The sequence below is a fragment of the Nomascus leucogenys genome, chromosome X (assembly GCF_006542625.1).
Source record: "Nomascus leucogenys isolate Asia chromosome X, Asia_NLE_v1, whole genome shotgun sequence".
Taxonomy (NCBI): domain Eukaryota; kingdom Metazoa; phylum Chordata; class Mammalia; order Primates; family Hylobatidae; genus Nomascus; species Nomascus leucogenys.
The window spans coordinates 89179732-89196403 of NC_044406.1; the positions used below are offsets into that span (position 1 = coordinate 89179732).

General features: G+C 39.4%; 1 protein-coding gene across 2 annotated transcripts in view; it reads right to left on the bottom strand.

The window, feature by feature from the left end:
• ZMAT1 (zinc finger matrin-type 1) overlaps positions 1-16672 on the bottom strand; it is a 51451-nt gene that overhangs the window by 14842 nt on the left and 19937 nt on the right. The window contains exons 2-5 of one of the 2 annotated variants that reach the window (XM_030807061.1): positions 8520-8626; positions 2406-2507; positions 2155-2329; positions 512-577 (exon numbers count right to left, since the gene is read on the bottom strand). In XM_030807061.1, the coding sequence (XP_030662921.1) occupies positions 512-577; positions 2155-2329; positions 2406-2507; positions 8520-8626 (450 nt within the window). Of the gene's footprint in view, positions 1-511; positions 581-2154; positions 2330-2405; positions 2508-8519; positions 8627-16672 lie in introns of both variants that reach the window. The other variant, XM_030807060.1, reaches the window with a different exon arrangement.

Below are 16672 nucleotides of genomic sequence, written 5' to 3' on the forward strand. Positions count from 1 at the left end.
GCTTCCTTATGTATATACCTAAGGATCCTTATTTACCTAAAATAACATGAAACCATGAGAATTCCTATATTTGATTCTAAAATTAAGAGGGGTCATCTAAACCATTCAGGTTCTCATTTCCTAGAAAATGAATAGATCAAGTTAGATGGACTTGTAAGTCCTTATAAAATTCTATGATTCCATGAATACTATCAACCTCTCAAGAAGAGTAAAATGGTATGTAAATAAGCTAGTATGTTTTATAAAATACAAACTTCCTATGAAAAAGTTTTGGGATAATTTTATGTTTACCATTTGCATTTGATTTTGCTGGAAGAGATTTCTCTCTTATTTAGTCTACAAATATCTCCCTGGCTTCATTTCTTTTGTGTTTTTTTTTTCCCCAACGTAACGTTGTTGAGTCATTACTGGACTATTAAAGAAGCAGGATAGAGCTTGCAAAATTTGTTCAGATTATTCAAACCCAAATCACTGCTGGGAGAGGAAGGCATAGTCTTATTTTTAATCCCACCTGGAGGAGGCTTGACAGGAAGGGGCTTCAGGAATGTTGACTCTGCAGAAGTAGTAAGAGGCACTCCTGCTGAAATAGTTGTAATAAGAAGTGATAAACACATTTTCAGATATTAGAACTGCATTTATTGTAAAGTACTGGGGAAATTTATAATTCTCTAAAAACCCACTCCCCGGATTTTTTTTTTCAACAGACAGCTGCTGGATAAAGTGTCTAAAGTAAAAAAGAATTTCCTTCTGTGAGAATGGAAATGTGAATATGAATTTGTCACCAAGTTTGATATGAGAAGGAAGTAGTATTCTGTATTAGGCATTGCCTAATTATATTCATATAAAAATCAGTGAAAATATGATAGCCATCTTATGATTCTTTAAAATTAGTGAGGATAACACATATGATACTAACTTCTAAGTTAGTCTTTCTTGAGTAACAAAGTAAGGCGTCCATTCTATATTTGTGATGTCTGTATCAGAATAAAATCTATGCAGTTGTTTAAGACTATAAAACTATACATGTTCCTACAATTCCAGTATTTCATAGCTCTTTCATTTATCCTCCTCTGTGAGCTCAAGTTGATAAATTTTGGGACTGAAGATAAAGCTTTTACAGGATGTTTTTTATTTTAGGGCAAACTGATTCTGTCTGTCTTTGGAATGACAGGCAGAAAAAATGTATAAAAATTAGAGACTAAATTAAAAAAAACAATTCTGGCTTCATTTATTAAGAAAAGTTTTAATAACATATCTTGTGGCATTGCCTTTGCTGGGTGACTATGAGTTCAAAATTGATGAGTTCAAATTATACTATGAGTTCAAAATTGATGTTGGTGAATTTTCCATGCCAGGCATGCCTTAGTCCTAAAGTGTTGAAGCTACAAAGAACGTGGTAAATTATTTACTACAGAGGATTAATCATCTTTTCTTGTTCTAGCACATGCATTTATAAAAATACAAGTTGGGTTTTCCAGGGTATACTCTGTCATCTTGGGCAACTTTGAGTCAGTTTTCTCATATGTGCTGGTGACCCAACATCACCAGAAGAAGGAAAGACGCAATGTTTTTATAATTCCCTATATCTTCAGGATTTAACATAAAATAAGTACTCAGTAACTAACTGATGATGCTGGTAGTACTTTATATTTATAGGAAGAAAGAAATAGGCTGTCATAATAGAAAGAGAGTCAGTAACTTTTTTTTTGCCTACAGTTAGTAGGAAACACATATCTACATTATGGTGAAGACATTGATTTGAACACTCATGTGAGATGTTTTGGAAAATACTAACGCAAAAAAGATGCCAAGGGGAAGAAGTAAAAAGTGAAGATTTTATTATTTGATTAGAAACTGACAAAGCTCCAGCTGCTTACTGTTGTTTCCTTATAGCAGTATAGCAAATAACTTGCTTTTGTTTGAATTTGGTGAACTGAAAAGGAGAGGTCATAACATTTCTTAAAAATCAACTAGCAATTCAAATCTCCATATTAAATGACAAAGACAGACACAGAGATTAACTGGGAAGAAGAATAATAATCAAGTTATTTCAACTGGGGTGAAAGTCTCCCCCAAAAAAAGGATATGGCACAGTTAGACAAAACATGATAGGTAGATCCTGCATTGAAGATCAAGAGGTGAATGGAACCTTACCCATCTCTGGTTGAAATCCTGATGGAGATGCCTGATCATGTTCCTCCATTAATTGCTTCAGTTTTTTAGCATGGACCTTTCCCACATAGTGAGACTGAGCAATAAGTGGAGAGCTAAACATCATGTTGCAGAGATCACAAAATTTGTTTTTGTCCACTCCTTCATACCTATGCACCTGAAATAGGCACAATCTTGTTAGAAAGATTCAATAACTCAAAGTTTAGATTACAATACCAACACACATCACTCACCTGAAAATTCTCAACATGCATCTTCATTTTCTTACCAGGCACTTCATTTTGTTCCCCATGCATTTGAAAATAAAAACTAACATTTTGAGCATGTTTTTCACCCTGAAAAAAGATATAATATGACTTTGTTTATTCAATAAAAGAGTCACTCAAAATTCACACCTTTCTGAATTTGAGGATAGCACTCATGTGTGTTAATATATTTAGTCAAACTTGGTACAGACTCACATGATTTCAAATCTCTAAATGTCAGTTAAAATGAAAATAATGCTAAATTTAGAAGCCAATAACTTTTAGATTCTTGTTTTTGAAATGGATTCCTAGTTGCTGCCCAATATCAAATATCTTCTTTTTACTTAGTTACAGATCTTGAGCAATGTACCCAGTTAAAAGACTATGTTTTTAGGCCTTCCTTTCAGCAAGATGTATCCATGTAACTAGATTCTGGTCAGTAAGATATAATTTAAAGTGTTATGTAGAACTTCTGGGAAGCCTCCTGAAATGACTGGGCCATAAGCCCTTATTCTACCCTTCTTCCTTACTGCTTTTGGAATTAAAATACAAAGGATGGAGTTCCAACAGTCATCTTTGGACCATGGTGGACATTGAGGAGGAAAACCAGTCCATCAGAGCAGAAAGACAGAAAATGCCCGCCGGGCGTGGTGGCTCACGCCTGTAATCCGAGCACTTTGGGAGGCTGAAGTGGGCGGATCACAAGGTCAGGAGTTCGAGACCAGCCTTACCAACATGGTGAAACCCCGTCTCTACTAAAAATACAAAAATTAGCTGGGCGTGGTGGTGTGTGCCTGTAATCTCAGCTACTCAGGAGGCTGAGGCAGGAGAATCACTTGAACCTGGGAGGTGGAGGTTGCAGTGAGCTGAGATTGCGCCACTGCACTCCAGCCTAGGCGACAGAGTGAGGCTCTGTCTCAAAAAAAAAAAAAAAATGCCTAGGTCCCTGATAATGTTATAAAGTTGTCATATCAGCCCTCTACTACCTCCCTTGCAAATTCTTTTATGTGAGAAAAGAAATCCTTCTGGGTTTAAGAGACATTGGAAATAATCTCTAACAAATATATAACCAAATATGTAAGAATAACTAAGATGTTGGTATAGGGGGAAGGGAAACTAACATTTCCTGAGCACATAATGTGAGATAATCACTCTCTCTACAGAACTTTATTTATTTTTAAAATTTAATTTAATTGTATTTTTCCATAAGTTATTAGGGTACAGGTGGCATTTGGTTACATGAGTAAGTTCTTTAGTGGTGATCTGTGGGATTTTAGTGCACCCAACACCCGAGCAGTATACACTGTGCCATATTTGTAGTCTTTTATCCCTCGCCTCCCTTCCACTCTTCCCCCCAAGTCCCCAAAGTCCATTGTATCATTCTTATGCCTTGCATCCTCATAGCTTAGCTCCCACATATCAGAGAGAACATGTTTGATTTTCCATTCCTGAGTTACTTCACTTAGAATAATAGTCTCCAATCTCATCCAGATAACTGCAAATGCTGTTAATTCATTCCTTTTTATGGCTGAGTGGTATTCCAGTGTATATATACCACAGTTTCTTTATCCACTCAGTGACTGATGGGCATTTGGGTTGGTTCCACGATTTTGCAATTGTGAATTGTGCTGCTATAAATATGTGTGTGCAAGCATCTTTTTCGAATAACGACTTCTTTTTCTCTGGGTAGATAGCCAGTAGTGGGATTGCTGGATGAAATGATAGTTCTATTCTTAGTTCTTTAAGGAATCTCCACAATGTTTTCCATAGTGGCCGTACTAGTTTATATTACCACCAGCAGTGTAGAAGTGTTCCCTGTTCACCACATCCACGCCAACACTACTGTTATTTGATTTTTTGATTATGGCCATTCTTGCGGGAGTAAGGTGGTATCGCATTGTGGTTTTGATTTGCATTTCCCGATCATTAGTGACGTTGAGCATTTTTTCTTGTGTTTGTTGGCCATTTGCATATCTTCTTTTGAGAATCATCTATTCATGTCCTTAGCCCACTTTTTGATGGGATTGTTTGTTTGTTTCTTACTGATTTGTTTGAGTTTGTTGTAGATTCTGGATATTAGTCCTTTGCCAGATGTATAGATTGTGAAGATCTTCTCCCACTCTGTAGGTTGTCTGTTTACTCTACTGACTGTTCCTTTTGGTGTGCAAAAGCTCTTTAGTTTAATTAGGTCCCAGCTATTTATCTTTGTTTTTATTGCATTTGCTTTTGGGTTCTTGGTCATGAAATCCTTGCCTAAGCCAGTATCTAGAAGGGTTTTTTTCAATGTTATCATCCAGAATTTTTATAATTTCAGGTCTTAGGTTTAAGTCTTTAATCCATGTTGAGTTGATTTTTGTATAAGGTGAGAGATGAGGATCCGGTTTCATTCTCTTACATGTGGCTAGCCAATTATCCCAGCACCATTTGTTGAATAGGGTGTCGTTTCCCCAGTTGATGTTCTTGTTTGCTTTGTTGAAGATCAGTTGGCTTTAAGTATTAGGGTTTATTTCTGAGTTCTCTATTATGTTCCATTGGTCTATGTGCCTATTTTTATACCAGTACCATGCTATTTTGGTGACTATGGCCTTATAGTATAGTTTGAAATCAGGTAGTGTGATGCCTCTAGATTTGTTCTTTTTGCTTAGTCTTGCTTTGGCTATGTGGGCTTTTTGGTTCCATATGAATTTTAGAATTGTTTTTTATAATTCTGTGAAGAATGATGGTGGTATTTTGATGGGGACTGCATTGAATTTGTAGATTGCTTTTGGCACAGAATTTGTAGATTGCATTTTCACAGTATTGATTCTATCCATCCATGAGCATGGGATATGTTTTCATTTGTTTGTGTCATCTATCATTTCTTTCAGCAGTGTTTTGTAGTTTTCCTTATAGAGATCTTTCGACTCCTTGGTTAGATATATTCCTGATTTTTTTTTTCTTTGCAGTTATTGTAAAAGGGGTTGAGTTCTTGATTTGATTATCTGCTTGGTCGCTGTTGGTGTATAGAGGAGCTACTGATTTGTGTACATTAATCTTGTATCTGGAAACTTTGCTGAATTCTTTTATCAGTTCTAGGGGCTTTCTGCAGGAGTCTTTAGGGTTTTCAAGGTGAACAATCATATCATCAGCAAACAGTGACAGTTTGACTTCCTCTTTACAGATTTGGATGCCCTTGATTTCTTTCTTTGTCTGATTGCTCTGGTTAGGACTTCCAGTACTATGTTGAAGAGGAGTGGTGAGAGTGGGCATCCTTGTCTTGTTCCATTCCTCAGAGGGAATGCCTTTCAACTTTTCCCCATTCAGTATTATATTAGCTGTGGGTTTGTCATAGATGGTCTACATAATTTTAAAATGTGAAATATACCCATTGTATAGGAAAGAACAGGAAACAATATACTCGAAACCCATACCCACTATTCAGTTTTAACACTTTGTTGCATTTCTCTCAAATTTCCTTTAAAAGAGGTAAAATTTTACAGATACAATCCTATACCCTCCTGCTCACAATCCTTTCTTCCTCTGTCTCTCTTAAAGTTGGTGTACCTGATTTCCTTTCATGCTTTTATTCTTTTACTATACACACATATCCATAAATAGTTTTATATATTACTGTCTTGTAAAAATTGATTATAAAAAGTGGAATTATTTGATAAATATTCTTTCCAAATTGCTTTTTAAAACAGTATTTTATTTATGAGATTTATTGATATTGATACATATAGCTCTAGTTCATTCATGCTGTAATATTCTACTCCATATGCTACCTATCCAGTTCCCTGTTTAGGACAATTATGTTTCAGTTTATTTTGCTAACACAAGCATTGCTGCAATTAACATATATAAATAGATCTCCCAATATACATGTTCAAAAGTTCCTTTAGAATAGATACCTAGAAGTGGAATTCTTGGCCTATAAGGAGTGTGGATTTTCAACTTTACTAGGTATTATAAAATTTTGAAGCAGTTTACATCTCCAAATGCAGCGATGAGAGTGTTTGTTTCCCTATATTATCTTGAAGTGTTAAGTGTTATTAGATTTTAATTTTTGCCAGTATTAAGGTTCATATATGATAGTTTATTATTTTAACTTGCATGTCCTGTGTGGTCACTAGTGAAGCTGAGTATCTATTCTATGGACTGTTCACATCACTTTCCCATTTTTCTACTTGCTTCTTGTTCTAATTGATTTGTAGTCCTTTCTATATTCTAGACATGAATCCTTCGTTAGTTATATAGGTTATAAATATCAACTAATGTGTGGCATATATTTTTAATTTAGTTTATGATTTTAAAATTTTTAATGTCATATAAATTTCTTCTACAGATATTGTGACTCATTTGAAAGCTGTGACTTATTTTAAAGGTGAAATTGTTGTAGATATAGGAAACCAGGCCAATACAATAAAACAGGATAAAAGCCTCAAAACAAACCAATATATATGTGGAAATTAGCATACGATAGAGGTGCCACTACAAATCAATGAGGTAAGGATGGACTATACAATAAATAGTGCTGGAACAACAGGCTATCCATATGAAAAACCTGTTGTCACCCTCCATACACGAAAATCAATACCAGATGGATTATAACATAATAAATAAATCTTCAAAGTTTTAGAAGAAAATAGAGGAAAGTATATGACAAAAGTGCATAGAATGGTTTATTAAACACATAAGCACAGACACAAAAGAAATATTAATAAATACAACCTCATTAAAATTCAAAACTTCTGCAATACTGTTATATTTTACAATACTGAGAGAGTCTGTATATCTTTTTTGTAAAAATGCATGTGTATATGTGTGTGTGTGTGTTCAGAAATCATACTGGAATCACAGAAGCAAAAGAGAAATTCAATAATGGTTAACTACAAGTGATAGAATTATAATTTATATTTATTTTCTTGTATTTTTGCCTATTTTCTAGACTGAATAGTACTTTATGATTCCATAAAAAGCTGTTTTTCCAATATAAATTAAAATGGTCCAAATGGATAAATTGTAGTTATCACAGAGCCCCTGGACTGTCTGTCTCTGTTACTAATTCTAAATCTTTGATCTATGGAGTCTAAAGATGTGCTAGGCACTCTCATACATTTGATTTCACTTAATTCTCACAAGTATAGTAAGAGGTTTTCACCACTCTCATTTTACAGGTCCAAGAAACATGCTCAGAAAGGTAAAGTGACTTGCCAAAGCTTATGTAACTAGTCAATGGTGGAATTAAGACTTAACCCTACCTCCTCTCAATCCACAGTCACACAATTTCCCTATCTGTAATTATAGTAAATTAATTTCAACCAACATTAGGACTAAAATATAATTACCAATAAGATTAGCAATGGGAAGAACAAGATGAGATGTTTAAAAAAGTAGAACTGGCATTACATTAGTTTTAATTGAATGTATCCAGTATTTTTGGTAACCTAGATACCAGATATGAAAGAAATCCAACAGCTCATTAGATGATGTAGAAACATGAAGCAACACCAAATGAAGGGAAAGAACACCGGATATGAAATCAGAAGAAATCATTTTTAGGCTTAGTCATACCAGTGACTAGCCATGGAGAAGTATTAACCCTCTTGGTCTCAGTTTTCTCATCTATAAACTAAGAGAGTAAGGACATTAAACATTCTCTTTTAGCTCTAGGATTCTACATTCCTGTGTCTAAAAACACGTGGTTCAATCAAGTGCAAGACTGGTTCATTTTGTTTTTATAGTCTTCATTTGCTGTAAAGGAAGACTCTGGGAGTTCTACATAATATCCCTTGATTCACATTAGTAGTTTCCTATGCAAGCTTCATAATGCCTCACTTATATTTAATACAAGGGTAGATGGCTTGATGGATGCAAAGGGAGTGGTGTGAAGAGAAGAAAACAAGCTTTGGAGTAAAAAGACTGAGTTTAAATCTGAATTCCCCGAACTTAAAGTAGTATATTACTGTCCCTTTCTGAGCCAATCTCCTCATCCGTCAAAGGAAAATAATACTACCTTTTTCACAGGATTCTCATAAGAATCAAGTAAGATGACTTACAGGAAGTTTACTTGCTACATTTAAAAACCTGCTTTAGACCCTATTTCCATTATTTTTAACCTACCTCATAATGTGAAATTCTTTGTGATTCAAACTGTAGCATCACTCCACATACTTGACAAAACTTATCTGTAAAAAGTTCAGCCTTTTCCTGTTCATTCCAAATGGCATCTGTGAATAAAAAAGGGGAGACAAATACATCACATTAATAAATATTTAGAGGTATCATTTTTCATTCCTCAACTATATATGATTTCATATGACACTTCAAATTTGAGTGCTTGTGAGGCTACAGTAACAGCTTTTTGTTCGAGTGTGCAATTTAATATGCACATACTAAGTATCCCTCTAATGTCAGATACGGCAAGAGTTATTTATTTAGTATGATAAGTCTAGGCAATGGCATTCTAAAGGAATCATTATGGGGGCACCAGTAACTTCATGAGCTTCATGGAATGACTTGGGACACCAGTAATTAAAGGCTGGATTTAAAAACCCAGGCTTGGCCAGGTGTGGTGGCTCATGCCTGTAATCCCAGCACTTTGGGAGGCTGAGGTAGGAGGACCACTTGAGGTCAGGAGTTTGAGACCAGCCTGGGACACAATCTCTAAAAAAAATAGAAATAAAAATTAGCTGGGCATGGTGGCACACGCCTGTGGTCCTAGCTACTCCAGAGGCTGAGATGATCACTTGAGCCCAGGAGGTCGAGGCTGAAGTGAGCTATGATTGTGTCTTCCAGCCTGGGCGACAGCAAGACACTGTTTCAAATAAACAAACAAACAAACAAACAAAAAACAAACCTGAAAACCAACCAAACAAATAAAAAACAGCCTTGATATTTTGTGTTTAACAGCAGACAATCCTAAGAAATGCTTTGTTTTAGGACTGTCATTTGTCACAGGATTCTTGTTAAGAATCAAGAGATTTTTACCACTCTCATTTTATAGGTCCAAGAAACATGAAGCTATGCCTTCAATGTTATCTAGAAATCACAAGGAACCACAAACTATCTTTGCCCATAGTGGGCAAACATCCTTCATCATTGTACAAACACTAGCCTACTAATGTGGCCAAACAAGTCTCACACAAGCCCCTCAAAGCTATAATGTAATGTTCGTATACATATCTAGAAATGTATGCTATAGTGTTTCTCACTGTAATAAATAACACATGTCAAAACTTTCTGCATTTACACTTGAGGTCTATAGTGTCATCTAAAATTCTTAAGAACTACAATGTATTCTGCCAAAGTTTATCCATTTTTTATACAGTATGAGTCACAAACATCAAAATTCTCATTGTTATTTGGCTATCAAAATGAATAAGTTGGTACCACATGCTTTCACAGAGAGATGCCAACTGCTTATTAAATGAATAAAAAGCTATAGAACAAATACAATACATCCAATCCAATACTAACAAAAATTAAATATATGCACATATATGCACAGAAAAATCTGGAATAAAATAAACTGAATTTAAAAATGGTTAACTCTGGTAAGTGGGCCTAGAAAAGGAACAAGGAGAGACAACTTAATGTTTAACTCTCTGTACAACTGTCTTAATTTTTGCAGAAAAGCATGCAGGACTTTCTAATTAAAAAACCATTAGGACGGACATCATCAAGATGGTGGAATAGGACTCTTCAGCACTCATCTCTCTACAGAAACATCAATTAAAATAACTATCCACAAATGAAAACATCTTCACAAGAGCCAAAAAACTAAAAAAACAAAACAAATATGTAGGAGATTATATCAGCACCTGGGTGTAGCACAGAAATAAGGTGCGTTCAAGAAGGTAGGAAAGAGAGTTTTACACTATCAGCATCAGCCCTCTACCAAGCCCAGCATAGAGTGGAGAGAGATACCCTCTGTGTGAGAGAAGGAGAGGGAAGTGAGCACTGAACTTTGATTCCAACTCCAAAACTGGAACCACCCCAGTAATATCCAGTGCTAGGAAGGCCCCCACAGCCCCAGACTTCAGGACAGTACGAGTGGACTCAGCCTCCAGGCCTGCTCCAGTGCCAAGCTGAATCATTCAACCCCAAGCTCCAGGCCTGCACAGTAGACTCGGTTTCCAGGTTACCCTAACATCAGGCCAACCTCAGCAGTACCATGCCCTCGACCATCTCCAGCATTGGGCTAGCTCCCAAGGCTCCTGGCTTTAGGCCAGGGTCAGCCCCAGCACCCGGCCAACTCCCACAGCCCTAGTCATAAGGCTGGCACCTGCAGACTCAGCCTCCAGGCCAGCCCCTGGAGGGAGCTAATATAGGCCCCAAGAGGCTGGTACCCACAGACTGAGCCTCCAGGTCCACCCCAGAACCAGGCAGGATCCCACAGCCCTGCCCTCCAGGCTGGCTCCTGTAGCCCTTGCTGGAGCTCCTGCATCTCAGTGTTCCAGCAGACCCAGGGCCCAGGCCAGCTCCAGTAGACCACAGTGCTGGGCTTGCCCCTGTGGACCCAGATGCCAGGACCATCCCTGTGTGCCCAGGTCCCAAGCTGGCCCTGTGGCTCCAAGACCCACATTAGGCCCCAGGGACCTAGCCTCTAAGCTAGCCCTTGCACACCCAGCCTCCAGGCTTGCTTCTGCAGACTCAGGCTCCAGGCCAGCCCCAGTAACTCCAGGCATTGGGCTAGCATCCACAATCCTGGACTCCAGATGTGACTCTGGTTACAGGTTCCACACTGGTCCCAGCACCAGGCCCCAGGCTCCAGAGGACCCAGGCTCCAGGCTTATTCTAGAAGACCCAGGGTCCATGCCCACTCCTGTAGACCCCAGTACCAGGCAGGACCCCTTGGACTGAGGCTCCAAGACCACCCTGCAGACTCAGGCTCCAGGTCTATCTCAGCGATCCCAGGAACCAGGCACCTCAGTGATCATTTCAATAATCCAAGACACCCCAGTGCTAGGCTAGCCTCCATGGACTCAAGCTCCAGGCCCATGCCAGTGGACCTAGGTGTCAGGCCCATCCAGTGTTCAGCCATCCCCTATAGACTCAGGTTCAAGGCCTACCCCAGCACCAGGTGAGCCCCTGTGGACCAGGCTTCAGGCTGGCTCCTGTGGATACAGGCTCCAGGCCTGCCCTCATGGACACAGGCTTTAGGCCTATTCCTCAAGACCCAATCAACAGGTCCACCCCAGTGGATTCAGGCTTCAGGCCCAACCCTGAAGACCCAGATACCAGGCCCACCCATCTGCTGACCCAGTTAGCCAGCCAGCCTGCCCAAGGACTCCAGCAACAAGCACATCAGGGATCATACCAGATGGCCTGCCCAGGAATCTCTGGATGGGCTGACTGGTGAAGGGCTTTCCCAGAAAAATTAAGTCTGCAAAAATTGGAATAAGTCCTTACATTTCTTTAAATGTGCAGACATTAATGTAAGGCAATGAGAAACATGAAAAACCAAGAGACATACCACCACAAGAACACAATTTCTTAGTAGCTGACCTCTATACAAACTGTCTGACAAAGATTCAAAATAACTGTTTTCAGAAATCTCAATAAACTTCAAAAAAATAGGGAATTTAATGAAATAAAGAAAATAATAAATGACCAAATTAGACATTTAACAGAGGGACTGAAATTATACTTTAAAAGTATCAAATAAATTCAGGAGCTTAAAAATACAATGAATGAAATGAAAAATGCAATAGCATCAACCTTAGAATTACTCAGGCAAAAGAAATAATCTATGAACTCAAAGATAAGCTATTTGAAAATATACAGTAAGAGGAGAAAACAAGAAAAAAATGAAAAGGAAAAACTAAAACAGAGCAGGAATACCTATACCTATATTAGATAGAAACCGTTGAAGATATTTATTTTAAAAGTTATGTTAGATATCTTCACCTAAGTTAATTTTCAATACCATTACATGGACTATAAAGGCTTACTTTTAAAAGTGCATACTCAAGATAAGAATAAATGTAACTAGAAACGTGTAAAAAATAACAATGAATAGTTACAAATTTATCTCTATTACATATAGTATCACCTCAATTATTTTTGAGATTGTTTTAGAATATATGATTTATCTTTGATTCTAACATCAGCAATGTAAAGAAGTTGATTAAAATGCATTTCATGACTTCCCTTTTTCAGGATTAACTACTATGTGCAAATTGAGCATAGTGGTATAATCTTGAACCCATTCATTAAAATCTTTAATAAGTAAATATAGAAGGCAGAGCAAGATGGCAGAATAGAAAGCTCTACCAATTGTCCCCCAACCCCACAAGGACACCAAGTTAACAACTATCTACACAGAAAAAAACACCTTCACAAGAACCAAAAATCAGGTGAGAGCTCAAAGCACCCAATTTTAACTTCAGATCACTGAAAGAGGCACTTAAGAGATAGAAAAAAAAAAGGTCCTGAATAGCTGATGCCACCCCTCCCCAATCCCTGCAGCTGCAGCCTGGTGCAGAGAGCATTTCTGGATGCTGGAAGGGAGAACACAGCAATTGTTATGCAATGAACTCGGTGCTGTCCTGTTAGAGCAGAAAGGAAAACCAGACCAAACTCAGCTGGTACCCAACCAGGGAAGGAGCATTTAAACCAGCTCTAGCCAGAGAGGAGTTGTTGATCCCAGTGGTTCAAAGTTGAGTGCCCACAAACCTTACCTCTGAGGGCCAAAGTGCTCTCAGTCTCTAAGTAAACCTGAAAGGCAGTCTAGGCCATAAGTACTGCAATTCCTAGGCGAGTCCTAGGGCTGAACTAGGCCCAGAGATAGTGGACTGGGGTGAGGGGGCGGGGCACATGACATACTGAGACACCAGCTGGGGCAGCCAAGGAAGGGCTGAAATCACCCCTCCCTTAATCCCAGGCTGCATGGTTTGAGGCTCCAAAAGAGACCTCTTCCTTCAGCTTGAGGAGAGGTAAGAGAGGAGAGGACTTTGCCTTGCATCTTGGTTACCAGCTCAGCCACACAAGGATAGGGCACCAGTCAGAGCTGTGAGGACCCTGTTCCAGGCCATAGCTCCCAAATGACATTTCAAGACAAATCCTGAGCCAGAAGGGTATTCCCTGACTTGAAGGAAAGGACCCAATCCTTACAGCGTTCATCATCTGCTAACTGAAGAGCCCTTGGGACCTGAATAACCAGCAGTGATACCCAGGAACTACCTTGAGGGCCTTGTTGAGCCTCTGACACGTGCTGGCTTCAGGTGGGGCTCAGCAAATTACCAGCTGTGGTGCTATGGGGCAAAACTCCTTCTCCTTTAGAAAAGCAGAGGGAAAAGTAAAGAGGACTTTGTCTTGCCCCTTAGGTACCAACACCACCACAGTGGGGTAGAGCATCAAGCAGGCTCCTGGGGTCCCTGATTCTAGAGTTGACTGTTGGACAGCATTTCTGGGACTGCCCTGGGCCAGAGGCAAGCTCACAGTGCTGAAATGTGAGTCCCAAGCCAGGCAGCATTCACCACAAGTGCACTTAAGAGCGCCTGCTTAAGGGAACACCAGTGGTAATCTGGCAGTACACCTTGCCTTGTGGCCAGGGGCGGCCGTGGCTATGGGGTGAGGCTCTGCTTTTGGAAAGTGAAGGAAGGATAAGAAAGACTGAGTCTTGTGGTTTGAGTACCAGCTCAGCTGCAATACAATAGAATACCAGGTAGACTTCTAAGGTTTTTTTTAACTCTAGTCTCTGACTCCCAGACAACACTTCTAGACTCACCCAGAGATCAGGGGACCTTGCCGCCCTGAAAGGAAGGACACAGGCCTGGCTGGCTTTGCTACTTGTGGATTGTAGAACCCCAGGGCCTTGAGAAAACATAGGCAGTAGTAAGGGAGTGGTTACAATGGGCCTTAGGCAAGACTCAGCTCTGTGCTGGCTTCAGATGTGACCCAGCATAGTCACAGTGGTGGTGGCCACAGGGATGCTTCTGTCAATCCATCCCCTGATTTAGGTGACTCAGAACAGACAGACTCTGTAAGTTTGGGAGAAAGTAAGGGAAGAGAAAAAGATTATCTGCCTGGTCATATAGAGAATTCTCCCAGATCATGTTCAAGACCATCAGGGCAGCACCTCTATGAGTCTGCGAGAACCACAGTGTTACAGGGCCTGGGTGCCCCAGAAAGAAGACACAGCTTAGATCACAACACCCAGGTCCTTTCAAATATCTGGTAAGCCTTCCCAAGAAGGACAGCTACAAATAAGCCCAGACAGTGAAGACTACATTAAATGCCTAACTCTTTGATGCCCAGACACCGAAGAACATCTACTAGCATCAACACGATTCCAAAAAACATGACCTCACCAAATAAACTTAAAAAGGCACCAGGGGCCGGGCGCGGTGGCTCACACTTGTAATCCTAGCACTTTGGGAGGCTGAGGCGGGCGGATCACGAGGTCAGGAGATCAAGACCACAGTGAAACCCTGTCTCTACTAAAAATACAAAAAATTAGCCGGGCGTGGTGGCGGGCACCTGTAGTCCCAGCTACTCGGAGAGGCTGAGGCAGGAGAATGGCGTGAACCCGGGAGGCGGAGCTTGCAGTGAGCCGAGATTGCACCACTGCGCTCCAGCCTGGGCGACAGAGCGAGACTCCGTCTCAAAAAAAAAAAAAAAAAAAAAAAAAGGCACCAGGGACCAATCCTGGAGAAACAGAGACTTTCACAGAGAGAATTCAAAGTAGCTGTGCTGAGGAAACTCAAAGAAATTCAAGATAACAGAGAGAAGGAATTCAGAATTGTATCAGATAAATTTAACAAAGAGATTGAAATAATTAAAAAGAATCAGGCAGAAATACTGGAGCTGAAAAATCAACTGGCATACTGAAGAATGAATCAGAGTCCTTTAATAGCAGAACGGATAAAGCAGAAGAAAGAATTAGTGAGCTTGAAGATAGGCTACTTGAAAATACACAGAGGAGACAAAAGAAAAAAGAATACAAAACAATGACACACACCTACAGAACTAGAAAATAGATTGAAAAAGGCAAATCTATGAGTTGTTGGCCTGAAAGAGGAGGTAGAGAAAGAAATAAGGTAGGAAGTTTATTCGAAGGGATAATAATGATAACTTCTGAAATCTAGATAAAGATATCAATATCCAAGTACAAGAACATTATAGAACACCAAGCAGATTTAATTCAAAGAAGATTACCCCAAGGCATTTAATAATCAAGTACCCAAAGGTCAAGAATAAAGAAAGGATCCTAAAACCAGCAAGAGAAAAGAAACAAATAACATACAATGGAGCTCCAATATGTCAGGCAGCAGACTTTTCAATGGAAACCTTACAGGATAGAAGACAGTGGCATCACATATTTAAATGCTAAAGAAAAAAAAACCCTTTTACCCTAGAATAGTATATTCAGTGAAAATATCCCCTAAACATGAAGGAGAAGTACTTTCCAAGACAAACAAAAGCTGAGGGATTTCATCAATACCAGACCTGTGCTAAAAGAAATGCTAAAGGGAGTACTTCAACAGAAGGAAAGGGACATTAATGAGTAATAAATAATCACCTGAAGTTACAAAACTCACTAGTAATAGTAAATACACAGAAAACCACAGAATATTATAATACTGTAACAGAGGTGTATAAACTACTCTTATCCTAAGTAGAAAGACTGAATAATGAACCAATCAAAAAGAATAACTACAACTTTTCAAGACATAGTACAGTAAGATATAAGTAAAAACAATAAAAAGTTAAAAAGTCACCTCACCCAACACCAGTGAATCCACACAGGGGAGAAGCCCTATGAATGCAATGACTGCAGCAAGGCAATCAGTCACAGCTCGTCCCTCACCAAACATCAGCGAATCCACACTGGGGAGAAGCCCTACAAATGCAACCAGTATGGCAGAGCCTTCAGCCAGCTTGCTCTCCCCTCATTCAGCATCAGAGGATCCACACAGGAGAGAAACCCTATGAATGTAACCAGTGTGGCAGAGCCTTCAGCCAGAGCTCCCTTCTCATCGAACACCAGAGGATTCACACCAAGGAAAAGCCCTATGGGTGCAATGAGTGTGGGAAATCCTTCAGCCACAGCTCCTTGCTCAGCCAGCACGAAAGGATGCACACTGGGGAAAAGCCCTATGAGTGTCACGATTGCGGAAAGTCCTTTAGGCAGAGCACCCACCTCACTCAGCACCGGAGGATCCACACAGGAGATAAGCCATATGTGTGCAGGGACTGTGGAAAGGCCTTTACACACAGCTCCTCCCTTACCAAGCACCAGAGAACTCACACTGGATAAACCCATTCCA